The sequence below is a fragment of the Nuphar pumila genome, chromosome 17 (genome assembly GCF_984573655.1).
Source record: "Nuphar pumila chromosome 17, dmNupPumi1.hap1.1, whole genome shotgun sequence".
Classification (NCBI taxonomy): Eukaryota; Viridiplantae; Streptophyta; class Magnoliopsida; order Nymphaeales; family Nymphaeaceae; genus Nuphar; species Nuphar pumila.
In genome coordinates, this window is record NC_143265.1 from 9,464,172 (window position 1) to 9,478,072 (window position 13,901).

The 13,901-nt window shown below is 37.8% G+C and overlaps 1 protein-coding gene across 1 annotated transcript; it reads right to left on the minus strand.

The window, feature by feature from the left end:
• Positions 1-364: 364 nt before the first annotated feature.
• Positions 365-8,667, minus strand: LOC149811588 (uncharacterized). Its single transcript, XM_089993291.1, has 5 exons — positions 8,053-8,667; positions 6,867-7,732; positions 6,701-6,775; positions 1,215-2,336; positions 365-801 (listed from the first exon to the last, which is right to left on the minus strand). Exons 1-5 carry the CDS (start codon positions 8,162-8,164, stop codon positions 685-687), a joined length of 2,292 nt encoding a protein of 763 aa, XP_089849417.1. The 5' UTR covers positions 8,165-8,667; the 3' UTR covers positions 365-684.
• Between the last annotated feature and the right edge of the window lie 5,234 nt (positions 8,668-13,901).

Consider the following 13,901-nt stretch of genomic DNA (forward strand, 5'->3'; position numbering starts at 1 on the left):
GTGGAAGGGATCTGGCATAAAAATGAACAGGTAGCAAAGCAAAAGGCACGTAGGAAAACTACACATTACCAACTCTTTGGTGAACTGCACATGAATTCTCCGTGAGAGGCCATTGCAGTATCACCAATCACGAGTGAATTCAAGATATCATTAAAATGCATAAAACCTTGGTAGGTGGGACCACTTAAATGTCCATTGAGTCCACCAACCTTACATTCCTGAAGTCTCTCTCTCTCTCTCTCTCTCTCTCTCTCTCTCTCTCTCTCTCTCTCTCTCTCTCTCAACACGCACATATACACGCATTCCTTTCCAAGCAGTACAGGTCGAATAAGATCAAAAGCAAAGCAAGCAAAGACTGGGCGCATGCCATGAATAACTATCCACACTTTCATTCCCTTTGTTGCTACTTCGTAAATACAAATCAAGGTATGATGTGAAAGAAGCAACGGAAAAATCAAAGAATCAATAACACAGAAAATAAATATAAAAATGGGCTTAAAAAAATGAGAGTCCTGCAAGCTAGATCCCAGAGTTTTAAGGTGGGGGGAAAATAGAAGATGGAGAACAAAGTTCAAATTTCAATTTACTTGCAAGTCATGAGAATGTTCTCTCCACCCACAATCCCTTTCTAACTCCAGCAAACATCAGCTGTGGAGGTGTACCAAAATTCCAACTTGTTTTTTGTCAGTCTGAAGAGACACTACCCACATTGCCTACATGCAACTCGTGCATCTTAAGTGCACTCAACCTCCATGCGCTCTTGCCTCGGAGCAGATTCTTTGAAAGCACTGCCTTCATGTGCTGGTAAAAGGAAAAAAGTGAATTAATGCACAAAATAAATAGATAAGCAAAATAGGAAACCTATGTAGAAAAATACAATAATCAAGAATATCACACAACAAATAATGAGTGATTTAGAACCATTACAAGGAACCTAGAGACTACTATTGCTTAATTCTGTAGGTCCTATAAACTAGGTACAAAACATTCAAGATAGCATGGTTTAAATTCATGCACACTACGCAGCATCAATAAGTTCAACAACAGATCAAATTGGTTAGCTTGAGTCTATTATAGCCTGTCATTTTCCCAAGCAAACAATAGCATGCATCTTCAAAAGTTTGAACAGGCAGTAAACTGCAGAAGGGGATGCAAATTCACTCGCAAATGTAAAGCATGTTTGTCATCCATTTAAGAAGATTGAAATTGCTCACCTGTAGAATGAAGTCATTTATTTCCTCCTCTGTCAAAGCTTCATCACCTCCAGCACCTTCATCCCAACCCAAACGACGTAAAAATGCAGCCTCTTCCTCTTCTGAGCCCACCTTCACACGAACAGGTGCACTCTCACATCTGCTACCGACTGTAGAAGCACTTGTCTCCACTGCAATACTGTTAAAACCTACGTTGTCCTCTTCCTCTTCTGAGCTCACTTTCACAAAAAACGGTTCACTCTCGCATCTGCTACTGACTGCAGAGGCACTTGTGTCCACTACAGTACTGTTAAAACCTACCTTGTCCTCTTCCTCCTCTGAGCTCACCTTCACACAAAACGGCTCACTCTCACATCTGCTACTGACGGCAGAAGCACTAGTCTCCACTAAAATACTGTTAAAACCTACTTTGTCCTCTTCCTCCTCTGAGCTAACTTTCACACAAAACGGCTCTCTTTCACATCCGCTACTGACAGCAGAAGCACTTGTCTCCACCACAATACTGTTAAAACCTACGTTGTTATCGTCACTATTTACAGTTCCCGGAAGCACTATATCATCTAAAGCTTCATCCTTCTCGCATTGAATAGTTGAATTGTCATCACATTCATCCAGCTTTGTTGAAGGGGTCTCAGAAACAGGCACAGAACTGTTCAGAGATGTATTCCCAATTGCCCCTTTTTGTCTAAGTGAATGGAAAAAATCATTTCTTTCTTTTATAATTTGCCTGGTCGGTCTATTTTGTTCAGCACATAAATGGAGAGAATCCTTACGTCCAGCTGCTTCTAATGTTGAAGATGAGAAGGGATTCATTGCTATTCCAGAAGTTTGCTGCATAGATTCCCTACTAGCACTTGCAGTATCAATATGCTTATCAGCCATACCAATGTTGCTGGATTTGAAACCACTTAGAGTTTTCAGTTTGTCAGTATTTAGTGGTCTATCTGTAGCAACAGGAAGATCATTGGCTGTCTTAAGAACGAGTAATTTTCCTCCTCCCTGGGTTGATTTAGCAGAATTTAGCACATTCGAGTGGCAAGGCTTTGTAGCTTGAGTAGCATTCATTGTATTCACAAGCAATGATGGTTTCCCTTTTGCTCGATCAGAAAAGCCAAGTCCATGCTGCAAAATCCACGTTAAACATTAAGGTAGATAAACTTAGCAAATCTATAGCGCATGACACACATGAACAAGGATATGGCAGATATCGACACAAAATGATGCACTATATTCAGAAGAAAGCCGATGAAGGATACTATAATAGTTCATAAGAATCATAACTCAAAACTTGCACATTAATCAAGCAGCAGTGCAAAACTTCCAGATGTGAAACAAATCAATTGATCAAAATAATTGTATGTAAATGTTTCTCTTATTTTCTGATGAGACCACAGCAGTTTTGCAATTTAATAGCTTAATCTTTGTAAGTCACAGATACCATAAGCATATATCATGCAACCACAATCACATGTTCACCTAGCCACTAATATATGCAGCTCCATAGATGCATAAACGTATATCATGCAACACCGATGACTATTGAATTAGATGATGAATAGTTTCATGAAAAAAATAAATATAAATAATCTTACGCATTACTCAAATTCAGTTATGAATTATACGATGAAAAGTTGCATGAGAAAAGTAAACAACATTTTTTTTTCTTTTTTTGAAGAAGAAAGCAAACCACAATCTTATGTACTTATTCAGACCCAAAGAAGTAAGAAAACTTGAAAGAATTGACACAATTAAAGATCTTAAATATAGGTGGCAACAAATGGATGTAGATTAGCAATCCTGTCATACATGTGACCCCTTAGCATAACAAGTGAACAGAATCCATGCTTAGTTTATCTTGGTTAATAAATAAAATTGCATTGGAACATAGGTTGTTATTAGTTAACTCGAAAGAAGCACCACATCGAGGGGCATGTCCCTTGCCACAAGGCTGAAGCCTATGTGAAACTATCCCTATGGGTAGGAGAGGAGGGGTTAGCGGGGTGGAATTTTACACCACAGACACCGAAACAGGGACATGGACCATAAGGAGATGTCCAAATCAAAGACTAGTTTCTTCCCAAAGAAAAAAACACATCCCCTTAGCTGTTGGAAAAAGTTTCCACAAGGTTGCCACACACATTCAACCTAGTTTTCCCAAAAAACCAGCACAACATTTTCAAAACTGAAAATGAACAGTAAGAACGAAAATGTAGAGACAGCATCAGAGATCAAAGTTATATCCAACTTGTGTCTCTGCATCTTGGAGAAGGATGAGTGACCACAGTATGATACATCCATCATCCATGCTACCATGTGAGTGATGTTCCATTCTAATTGGCTCATACTTTCAATTGGAAGATGCTACATTTATGAAGGGAAAATTATTTGCTTACATTCAATGTTTTCCTTGTAATGTTTCCAGGATATGAGGTATGACTGACATTAGCTTTTCAAAAGACAAGATGGATCATGCACGTGCACCACAAATGGGTTGTGTTTTACATGCATGTGCACATGTATGCCTACGTCCAAATGGATTGTGTATTACATGTGCGCTTCTAGCCATATTGCAGGTTGTATAATTGTTAGACATGAAACAAGTTCATCAAATACCTGTTAGTTAAGAAATAAACCCTGAATTGTGTCTGTCACCCAAATGAACCATATTTGCAGAAAAACAAGTGGAAAATAACATAAAGGTGACAAAGGAAAAGAAAGCAAACCACGGACAAGATAATATACATGAAGAAAACAAAACACAAAGAACATGAAGATAAACACAAGCACAAAAAAAAAAGAAATTATAACCCTATATTTTAGGACAGACCAGGAATTTTCCGAAGAAATCAACTGAAAGACCATCTTGATAAGAAAATAGGAAAATTGAAATCAAACTCGAAGCACAAATTAACAAACCAAGTGCCAAGCTTTGCACTCTGGCATGTCTGAAAGATTAACAAGTCAGCAAGTCATTTAAGGAAGATTAACATAGGCACACATATTAGCTATGTAAAATATAATATACATATTATGTAAATTATATATAAAAGGATGGTTATACATATATTAATAAAATTGTATAATAAATATATTATAAAAATATCATATAATACATATTATATATAATATACAAGTATACTAAAAAACTTACATATTATATACATATATTTTACATTTTTTATATAAATATTAAGTTTACATGACCTGGCCGAGTCATGGGTCAACCCATGATGAGTCAAATCATGAGTCACTGGGTTTTAAAACTATGAATAAAACAAATGTTTCTTCCCGTGAGATTATGACAGATAAATCTGCATATCTTGTGACCAAATTCCACACACTATCACTTCTGCTTTATGGTGGGTATTGGTTCAAGGCAGAAGGAAGCATAAACACTTCTAAAAAACATTTTTCATTCTACTATGCCTGCTAAAGCATTGTCATCCTCAAACCAACAAAAAATTTATGAATGTCAGGCACTTTTATTGGAGCTACTTTTAGATCCCCTTAATGCACTTGTTCTTTTGCCATGTTGTTACATTTCCTGTTCACAACGGTTATAACAACACCAAAGTCCAAGCTTACTCTCAGATCAATTTTGAGTGGACACCTTTAAGAGGGCATATGGATGGCACTTCAAGTGTTTGCAGGTGTTGTGGAAACCAACTCTACCTTCTCCCAAAACCAAAACCCAGGATTGAGGGGGGGCCTCATTTTTTCAAGAGGTAAACACCTTTTAGAGGTCGACCCTACCACATCCCCTTTATCCTCTGTCCTCGTATGTGACCTACAATCAGCCGACCTCTATCCAGAGAACATATGGCCAACAATGGTCAGGAATAAATCAGACAGCATCGACCAACATGGAGAGTGTCATCTCGACTATTTTCCCACTGGTGGATTTACTGATTGTCCTGGCCATGCCATGGGAAAATGTGGACAGAAAGTAAAAAAGGGCAACAACGGATCATGAGACAAAAAAGGAATGACAACACTAAGAGAAATAACAGTATTATGTGAATAGGTTTGCTTTCTTAAATGTGTTAGGCAAGGGAGGTGGTGATTATGGTGAGAGAAGAAAATAAATCCTTGAGTCATATTGCTGACAAAAAGAGGAGAGGTGCATCCAAATTTGCATATTGTCTTACATGTGACACAATCAGCAATTAATATTTTTATCTTTTGTTATGTTTAGTCATTTATCATCACCTTTCTCTACTGATCTTTATTTAATTTATCCTATTCCATAATAGTAGTTCAGATGGAGTACAGTGGTGTGACATCAGTTGGGTCCATAATTTGAGAATTCTGCTGATCCCAAGTACTCCATCTCCATCATTGCATACAATAGGTCAAAACAAAAACAAATGCAATCACAGGACACAAGTATATCCAATGAGAAGAATCTGACAAACTGACCCAGACAGCACCTAAATGTCAAGTTCCATCTTTTCAATGCTTCCTATATAGTATACTTTTTTTGTATTTCACATTCTATTTACTGTCTTTTGCCTTCATTATTGAAAAATTAAAAAGTCGTGTTCCCTTCACCCTCTTAGACTTTCTTCCTTTTCCCTTATAAAGAAACTTTCCCAAGAAATACAACCAGTAAAATAACAAGTTGGGCACCCAGTAGTCAAGCCATGGTTTGTGGTTTGGCAACACAGAGCCATTTGTTAGGCTTTGTACTCAGTAAGCATACATAAAAAAAAATAATCAATTAAATATCTAGATTTTGCATTGCAACAAATTATGCAACATCCATTGCCACATGATCAGACAGGTTTTACCAAACTCTTATTAAGCTGTACAATGATTCATTCTTACCATTTTACATATTTCCTTATGCAATACATTTCTAAATTCCTTTTTTCAATTTCCCAAACATTTTTCTATTCAAAATTTGGACCATTTAACTGAACAATGAAAGCATCCAGGAAGTGACAAAAAAATCATCCATATTGATTTCTCAAGTTAGGGGTGATCATTTAAGTAGAAGGCTTCAGATGGGAAAGCTGCAAAGTAGGCAGTAGCCGCAGTACTGCTCATCTTTAGGTAGCCTTTTGATTTGCTTATGATTTTATCTTATCTTTTCAACTATGGCTGCTAAGACAGAAAATGCATGTGGGCTTATGGTAGGTGTGAAACTTGATGAAAGTTCTGACCACAGTCAAGGGTTGAATCATTGCAGGTAATGGGTACCAAGGCCCTAAGACTATATGCTAGGGTAGAATCATTTGAACTAAAAAGGTCCAGGAGCACTAGGAATAATGGTCACTAGCTGCTGCCCAAAGTAGAGAACCTGGTATTCATGGAAAGTGCATCAAAATGTTATATTGGTAAAGGACTTGCCCTATTTGCATGCATTCAGTGTGTGTGTGTGTGTGCGCGCAAATGAGAAGATGGGATTGAAAGCAAATACATATGGCAAGAAATAAGTAACGTTGCACTCTAAGACAAAGATATTGAGAAACATAATTTCGTACCAGTCCTTTAGGCATTGAAGGAGTTGCTGGAATTAGCTGTCTAGACTGCTTCAGAGCCATTTCTTCAGCTTGTGACTGCACAGAAAGAATACATGCTTATGAAAAAACAATTAAAGAAATGGAAAATGAAGATGTAATAGTCTTCTTAGTTGGGCACAATCCTAACCTGAGGACTCCCCTCCCGACCAGTCTTCTGGGTCAAAACCCCAAGCATATCAGAGGAAGCATTTTGTGTAGAACCATTACAATTGAAGTGGGTTTGTGATGGAGCAACTGAGGCAAAAGATGGAGGTTCTGCCAAAGCGGATTTCCAATCATACCTTATGCTAGAAGATCCATCACATTGGGAATAAGAACATGGAGATGGCATGATGCTGTCTTGTGTGCCAGAAATACCATTCCCTGAACATAGCTTTGACGTGGCGCACAAATGGCTACCTCTTGGACTCAAATCAACAGTTCTATTTTGCACATCAGCTCCCAACAAAGGAAAATCTTTATCAAATGAAGCCCTTTGCATTTTGTTCGGCAAAACACTGTGATTAGTATGATTAGCACCAGAGTTCCTGTTGTCAGTCCGAGGCTTTTCAGAGCCATTCTCTGATCCAGATTCTGAGGCAAAAGATCTCGAACGCCTTAAAAATGAATTGCTTTGAGTCCTATTTCCAAGGGGGGAAGCAGATAATCTGCGAGAAATATCACTGTGGGTCTTATGATGACGAGAATTAAGATTCATCTGAGCACCTGGCATTCTATCCTGGTGAAGTGCATTCAGATCACTCCCATGTTTCGGCTCCTGGTAAAGTGCTGAAGAGCTTCGGTGAAAGCTACCATAGTCTTGTGAATTAGAAAATCCATCCTGTTCACAAAGACCATGGTGGTTTCCAGCATTACTAAGACTACCCCTACAAGATGTGTTTGCAAACAGCATCTCAGTTGGCTTCTTCAGAAAATCATGAGCTGAAGTGTTTAAAAAAGTAGTCTGTGATTGGCCATATCTATTACGGCACAGAGATAAACCACCACCAACCTCTGCAACAAGGAATAATGTGGAATCAATCTTAAAACAAAAAAGAAAAGCACTATGGACTGAAAATCTCAATGACATGTAATACTACATCATGACGCCACAGGACCACAACTCCAAAAAATTGATGGATGGTAACAAATGAAAATAATCTTAGCCGAAAAATAATGCAACAACCAAACTTAAAAAGTTATATGGTGGAGCAAAATAAAAAGTAGAAACATCAGAAAATCTCCATGAGACACATTACATACAAAATGCGATGCCACATTTCTGACATCGCAATAGAGACTAAAAGTGGAAATTACTTGCATATCAGTCTTACCTCTGTTGGTTCGAGAAGCAAAAAGACCACAATGAGATGATGAGCTATTCCTGCTTGTGCCACCAGTTCCCTTAAGCCACTCCGGAAGAAACTTAGGTTCACTCCCATCCATTGTAGTTAGAAGACATGATACCCTATCCGCATTTGGAACTGGTTAATCGAACCAAGACACACACTCAAAACATCTGTAACTCAATCAATGAGAGGAACTGAACAATGCACCCAAGAAGCAGCCGCTAATCCAGTCAGACAACTGAAAAAACTCGAGCTGAAGAAGCTGGCAAGACCGCACAATGGTTTCTTCCCTACAACTTCATCTAAATCACATCGAATTACTTCCGGAATCCGGACTAAGAAAACCAATTCATCTCCAAATGAACCGCAAAATCTCAATAGTTCATAGAACTATTCCGTTGTCCTAAAATTTCCGCTCGAAACCAGCAGATGACTCAAATCCTATATAACATCTAAAGCGAAGTTGAAGCCAAACGTTATTCATACAATCAAGAAAACCCCAAAAAAATCAAGTTCCCCGGGACAGTTCCCAGTCCACAGCAATGCTTCAAAACTCTTCGGTCATTCCTCGATGATTCCTGCCCGAAAATGACCCAACCCCTCCGGAGTTTCAGAAACCAAAAAGCCCCCTGGTTACACCTAAAGCCACGCCAAACAACACACATTGATTCAAAACCCAATAAGCAAAAAGAAAAAAAGTAACCACAAACAAATTCATCAATCAAAATAACTAACAGAGAGAAGGGACGAACCCTAAAGCTATATTTCATCACAAAGGGAACAAAGAAAACCCTAAGAACCGACCAAAACTTTCCTCCACTAATAGAAGAAGAAGAAGAAGAAGAAGAAGAAGAAGAAGAAGAAGAAGAAGAAGAAAGGTAAACCCATCCACCTTCCTTCCTCCTGCCGCATTCCGAATACCCAAAAACCCTAATCCCCAAACACCAAAAATTCAGCCCACAAAACAACGCCTCGAACACATACAAAGAAAAACCCCAACAAACTAAAAAAACCAAAACCAAACAAAGAACATAAGAAAAACCAAAACAAAAACAGAAACCCAACAAATAAACAAACGGAAGAACAAGAAAGAGGAACAGAAGGAAAACCCGCGTTCTTACTCAATTACACCACCGAAAGAAAAATCCTAACAGAAAGAAACCGAGAAAAAGAAGCCACGAAGAATAAGAAAAACGAAAGAAGAAGAAGAAGAACTCACAGGGAGAACGCAACCCAGGAACGGAGTATCGCTGGGAAACCAAGCGCCGGAAGATAACCAGAATCTCTGATAAGAGAAGAAGCCCTAGACTGCCTCTCTCTCTCTCTCTAACGAACGAACGAGCGAGCGAACGGAACTAGGAAAAAACAATTATATTGCGATATATTTAATCGGAAGAAAAAGATAAAAAAAAAAAAACAAATTAAAAAAGAGATAACGAACCACGTCGCCAAGGAAGAGTTCCATCTCGACAGGGAAACTGGACTCCGTTCCGTTTCCATTTGTACCGAACCGACCCGAAAAAACGACGCCGCTTTTCAACTGCCGCTCCCTTTTTCTCGGATAGGAGCGGCCCCCACAACCCGTTGTCGTCATTAAAGCAGCAAGATTCTCGACTCGGTGAGTGCGGCTACCACGTCAAATCAAGCGGAAAAACCCGACAACCGTCCGATATTAAAAATCAACGGTGCATAAGACGCTTCTAGACTCCCTTGGTGGATCCCGTGGATCTGGCGGTTCACATGTAGGGGTGTCCAATGGGTCCGGTTCACCCGGACCAAACCCAACAGGGTCCGGGTACGGTGATAAATAAGAAGATCCGATTAAGACCCGGGTTCAGACCTGTACGTCTAATTAATACATGGATCCTGGTATAGTTTGCAAAATTTTATACCATACCCAGGCCCAACCAGATTAAAATTCATAAATTTTCAATGTAAAAATAATAAAAAATATTATTTTATCAAGTCTATTACATATAGTTCTTATCGGGTTCGGGTATGATTTCTCTTATAGTAAACCCGATTAAACATGGATCCGGATCTGATACTATACAAAAAAATCGGGTCAAAGTCTGGTTCTACCTGAGTCCGAACCAAATCCGACCAGTTGATAACCCTATTCACATCGGAGACTATGCCAAGATATGTGAGAGACATGTCCACGTAATCGTTACTCAATGGGAACTAAAAATTCTCCGCTTCGCTTTATCCTTTTTTTTTATGTTATGAAATTCTGCCTCGTGCTGAAATTCTCCCACTCGTGCGGGATTTGACGTGATCCGTAATCTACACGTGCACCACATTTCTTTCTTTATTTATTTTGCTTCTTTCGAGGGGGGGGGATGACGTGGGGAATGATTGGATGGTCTCTACGCTCATATACCTGGTGTGAGATATGATCGGGACCGTTGGTAGGGCGCTCATTGGTGATAGGGTTTAACGGCAGATCCAAACCGTATGCAACCAGGTGCTGAATTTAAGCTAGATCCAATATTCGTTTGGATATCCAACTGATTTGGGGTGTGTTTTGAGAGTTTTGGACATCATATGTAGTTAGTTTCTCAATGTGGGTATGGATTAGATCAGAAGCGGGATGGACTATGTTCAACAAAGGGTGCAAACAGGGTCAGATATTGGCCAGATCATGGTAAATCTGAATCCGAATAGAAATTTTAAGTTGGTTCAGATCCGAGTTGAATCTTAACTAGATATGATGCATAGTAATTGAATCCAGATCCAAATTTTATGTGTAAGTACTGGAGTGAAAAAAGGGTTTTTGGAAATAGGGTTTTACTAAAAGTTCAAAATCTTCAATTTTTAATGGGATCCAGATACAAATCTGATAGAAATTATTGGTAGGAATTAGAACGTAAGAATTCCAATCATATACGTATGATTAATCCTATCCAGATAAGCCAGAAGACTTTAAGATGCATATCCAAAAATAACGTCCTGGATTTGGCTCGGATATCTGACCCAGACGACTTTGGTAGATCTCTTTTTTTTCTGAAAAAAAAAGAATTGGGTCCAGTGGTACAGTGCTCTACGGCAATTAAAAACTGTGTCCAGTCCACACCTATTGGAAGTAGGGATGTAGACGGTTCAGAATAGGGTACCAAATCCGACTATTCAGATATTGGCTAATTGGACTCGGACTCAAAATCAAATTGGGATGAGGAAATGCTAATACTGGATCCGAAAAGAATGCATGTAACAGAATTCAGGATTGGGTCATGAAATCATCATACCAAATCCAAATCCCATTAATAATCGGATTCAGATTTCTTAACCGAATCGGACCAATCAGATTTCGGATTCAGAATCCAATCCATTGACATCCCTAATTGGAAGTTGGACCTGGAAGCTATGCGATGGATATCAATCAGTTGCTTACTAAATAAAACAGCCTACAAAGGGATAACAAATCAAGACCGTCGGATCTGGACATCGGATTGTCTACATAGAAGCTCACTCAAAGCAACAATATGATGCCCATTCTGAGTTTGTGAGCGTAGTTCCAACATGCGTATCGCTATTTGGTAAAAAACCCGATCCGGTTCTCTCCTTCGTTGATCTAAATTTGTGATAAGCTGGCTGCGAACCATTCTAGTCAAACCGGGTCAAGCATATCCTTGAAGTTTTAGACCCAGGTGGAACCAAACTTGGACCTGATTTTTGGGTATGGTATCAGGTCCAGACCCCAATCTAATCGGGTCCACTATAAGAGAAACCATACCCAGACTCGATAAGAACTACATGAACCAGACATGGTAAAATAATATTTTTTAACATTTTTATATTAAAAAATTGTGGATCTTAATTAATCAGGTCGGGTCCAGGTCTGGTATAAAATTTCACAAACTATACCCAGATCCATGTATTAATCAGACCTTTGGGTCCAAACCTGGGTTTTAATCGGGTTTTCTTATTTATCACCATAACCAGACCCTATAGGGTTTGGTTCGGGTCAGGTCCGAGTAAACCCAACCCGTTAACACCCCTACTCAAGGAGTTCCATTCAACTTTGCCCTCAGCGTTAATTAGGCATTGATTTCTGGCAAGTTATGACTGAAGAAGAGAAAGAATTCCATGTGGGGATCATAATGACAAACATTTTTATCGGCAAAATCTCGTTTTTCAAAAACTCACGAGAAATTAAAAAAAAAATCATAAATCTCGCATTATTAGGCAAAATGTCGGCAATAAAAAATATATTTAAAAATCTAAAAAATATATTTTACAAGAAAATATTGATACAAATTATTTAAAAATAAAATACATGTTTTCTTCATAATAAATAGCCATTTAAAATACAAATATCGTGTTTAAATCACGGTATTTACGTTTTTTCATAAATCTTGCAATATTTTGAAAATCTCGCGAGAAATTGCCGTTTTTAACTTTCAGGCAATTTCTCACGATATTTTTGCAAGTTTTTTCATAAATCTCACGATATTTGTCACTCTCGTGGGGATGAATATAATTTTAGAGAAAGGTATGCATAACTTGCCTTTGTTTTATGTTCATCACTTATTCTATAAATACTCCAACTAATACTTTCGAGAAAACGTTTCCTTTCACATGCATCGTTTGATCCTAAATTATAGGCTTGGTAGATTTTTCTTTTCTTTTCTTTTTTTTCTTTTTGAAGTAATTGGATGTTTGTTTTGAGATACATTTGTATGCGTGGGGTCCCAACTTGGTAGCAGATCCAGTGTTCGGGACAGAACACTCATAAGTGTGTTCTGCCCAACTAGAGGGAGACATGTAGTGGCTGTCTCCTAAAAAAAAAAAAAGTGGAGCTCCCCTGTTAAAGAGGGGACCCTGGTGTTCTGCCCAATTTCTCGCAAGTTGTTTTCACCAAAAACATAAATATCGCATTTTAAACTCAATATTTATGTTTTTATCGACTATTTATCATGAAAAAACCATATAGGTTTTATTTTTAAATATTTTTATTTATATTTTCTTATAAATTTTTTATATATTTAATTAATTTTTTATTGCCAAGATTTTGCTAAAATTGTGAGATTTAAAAAAAAATCAAATTCTCATGAGTTTTTGGCTGTTTTTAGCTTTTGTCACCATGGTTCTTCGTTTCATATTGAAATTGTAATTGCTGTCTTTTGGAGTAAGAATCATATGAACCAGACATATATCATGGCCTCTAGCATAAACAATTACAAATTTGGAATGTAATCCACAGTCATACTAGAGCAAACATCATGACACAACTTCATACATTTCCTTCACATGAATCATAAGAAAACAGAAACCCCATGATAAGAGCAGCACAGTTTTTTTTTTTTTTTTCCGAAAGGCAAGAGCCATAGTTTAGTTGTAGGCAAATAGAAGGATTTCCATCACAGAATTTTTTCCCAATACCATTTAAGTAAAAAAATCATTTAACCTGAAAAGAAAAAGAATTGGCAAACTTGAGACTAGATGTGGCTGCTCAAACATTTGCATTTGATTGAAACCTTGCACTGATCAAGCAACTGTAGGGAATCCAACCAGCCATGAATGTCTCTGGCACGACTTATCAGATGGATATATGTGATCCAAGTTATTTAACATAAATCTCTATATTATAAACATGTTGAGAAATAATTACGTGTATACGAAAAGAGATGTGAAGGTTTTGACAACCAATGTTTTAAACTTCTAAATTCAGTAAAAGAATTAGTTATTCTAAGTTCTTAAAGTTGTTCCCTTCTACTATTAAGTATCCAAATATAAAAAAGCACTTGAAAAAAAACTAATCATAAACATGTTATATGAAAATGATGAATTCTAACAGGATTTTTCTACATTTCGAGCTTTAGCACACAATA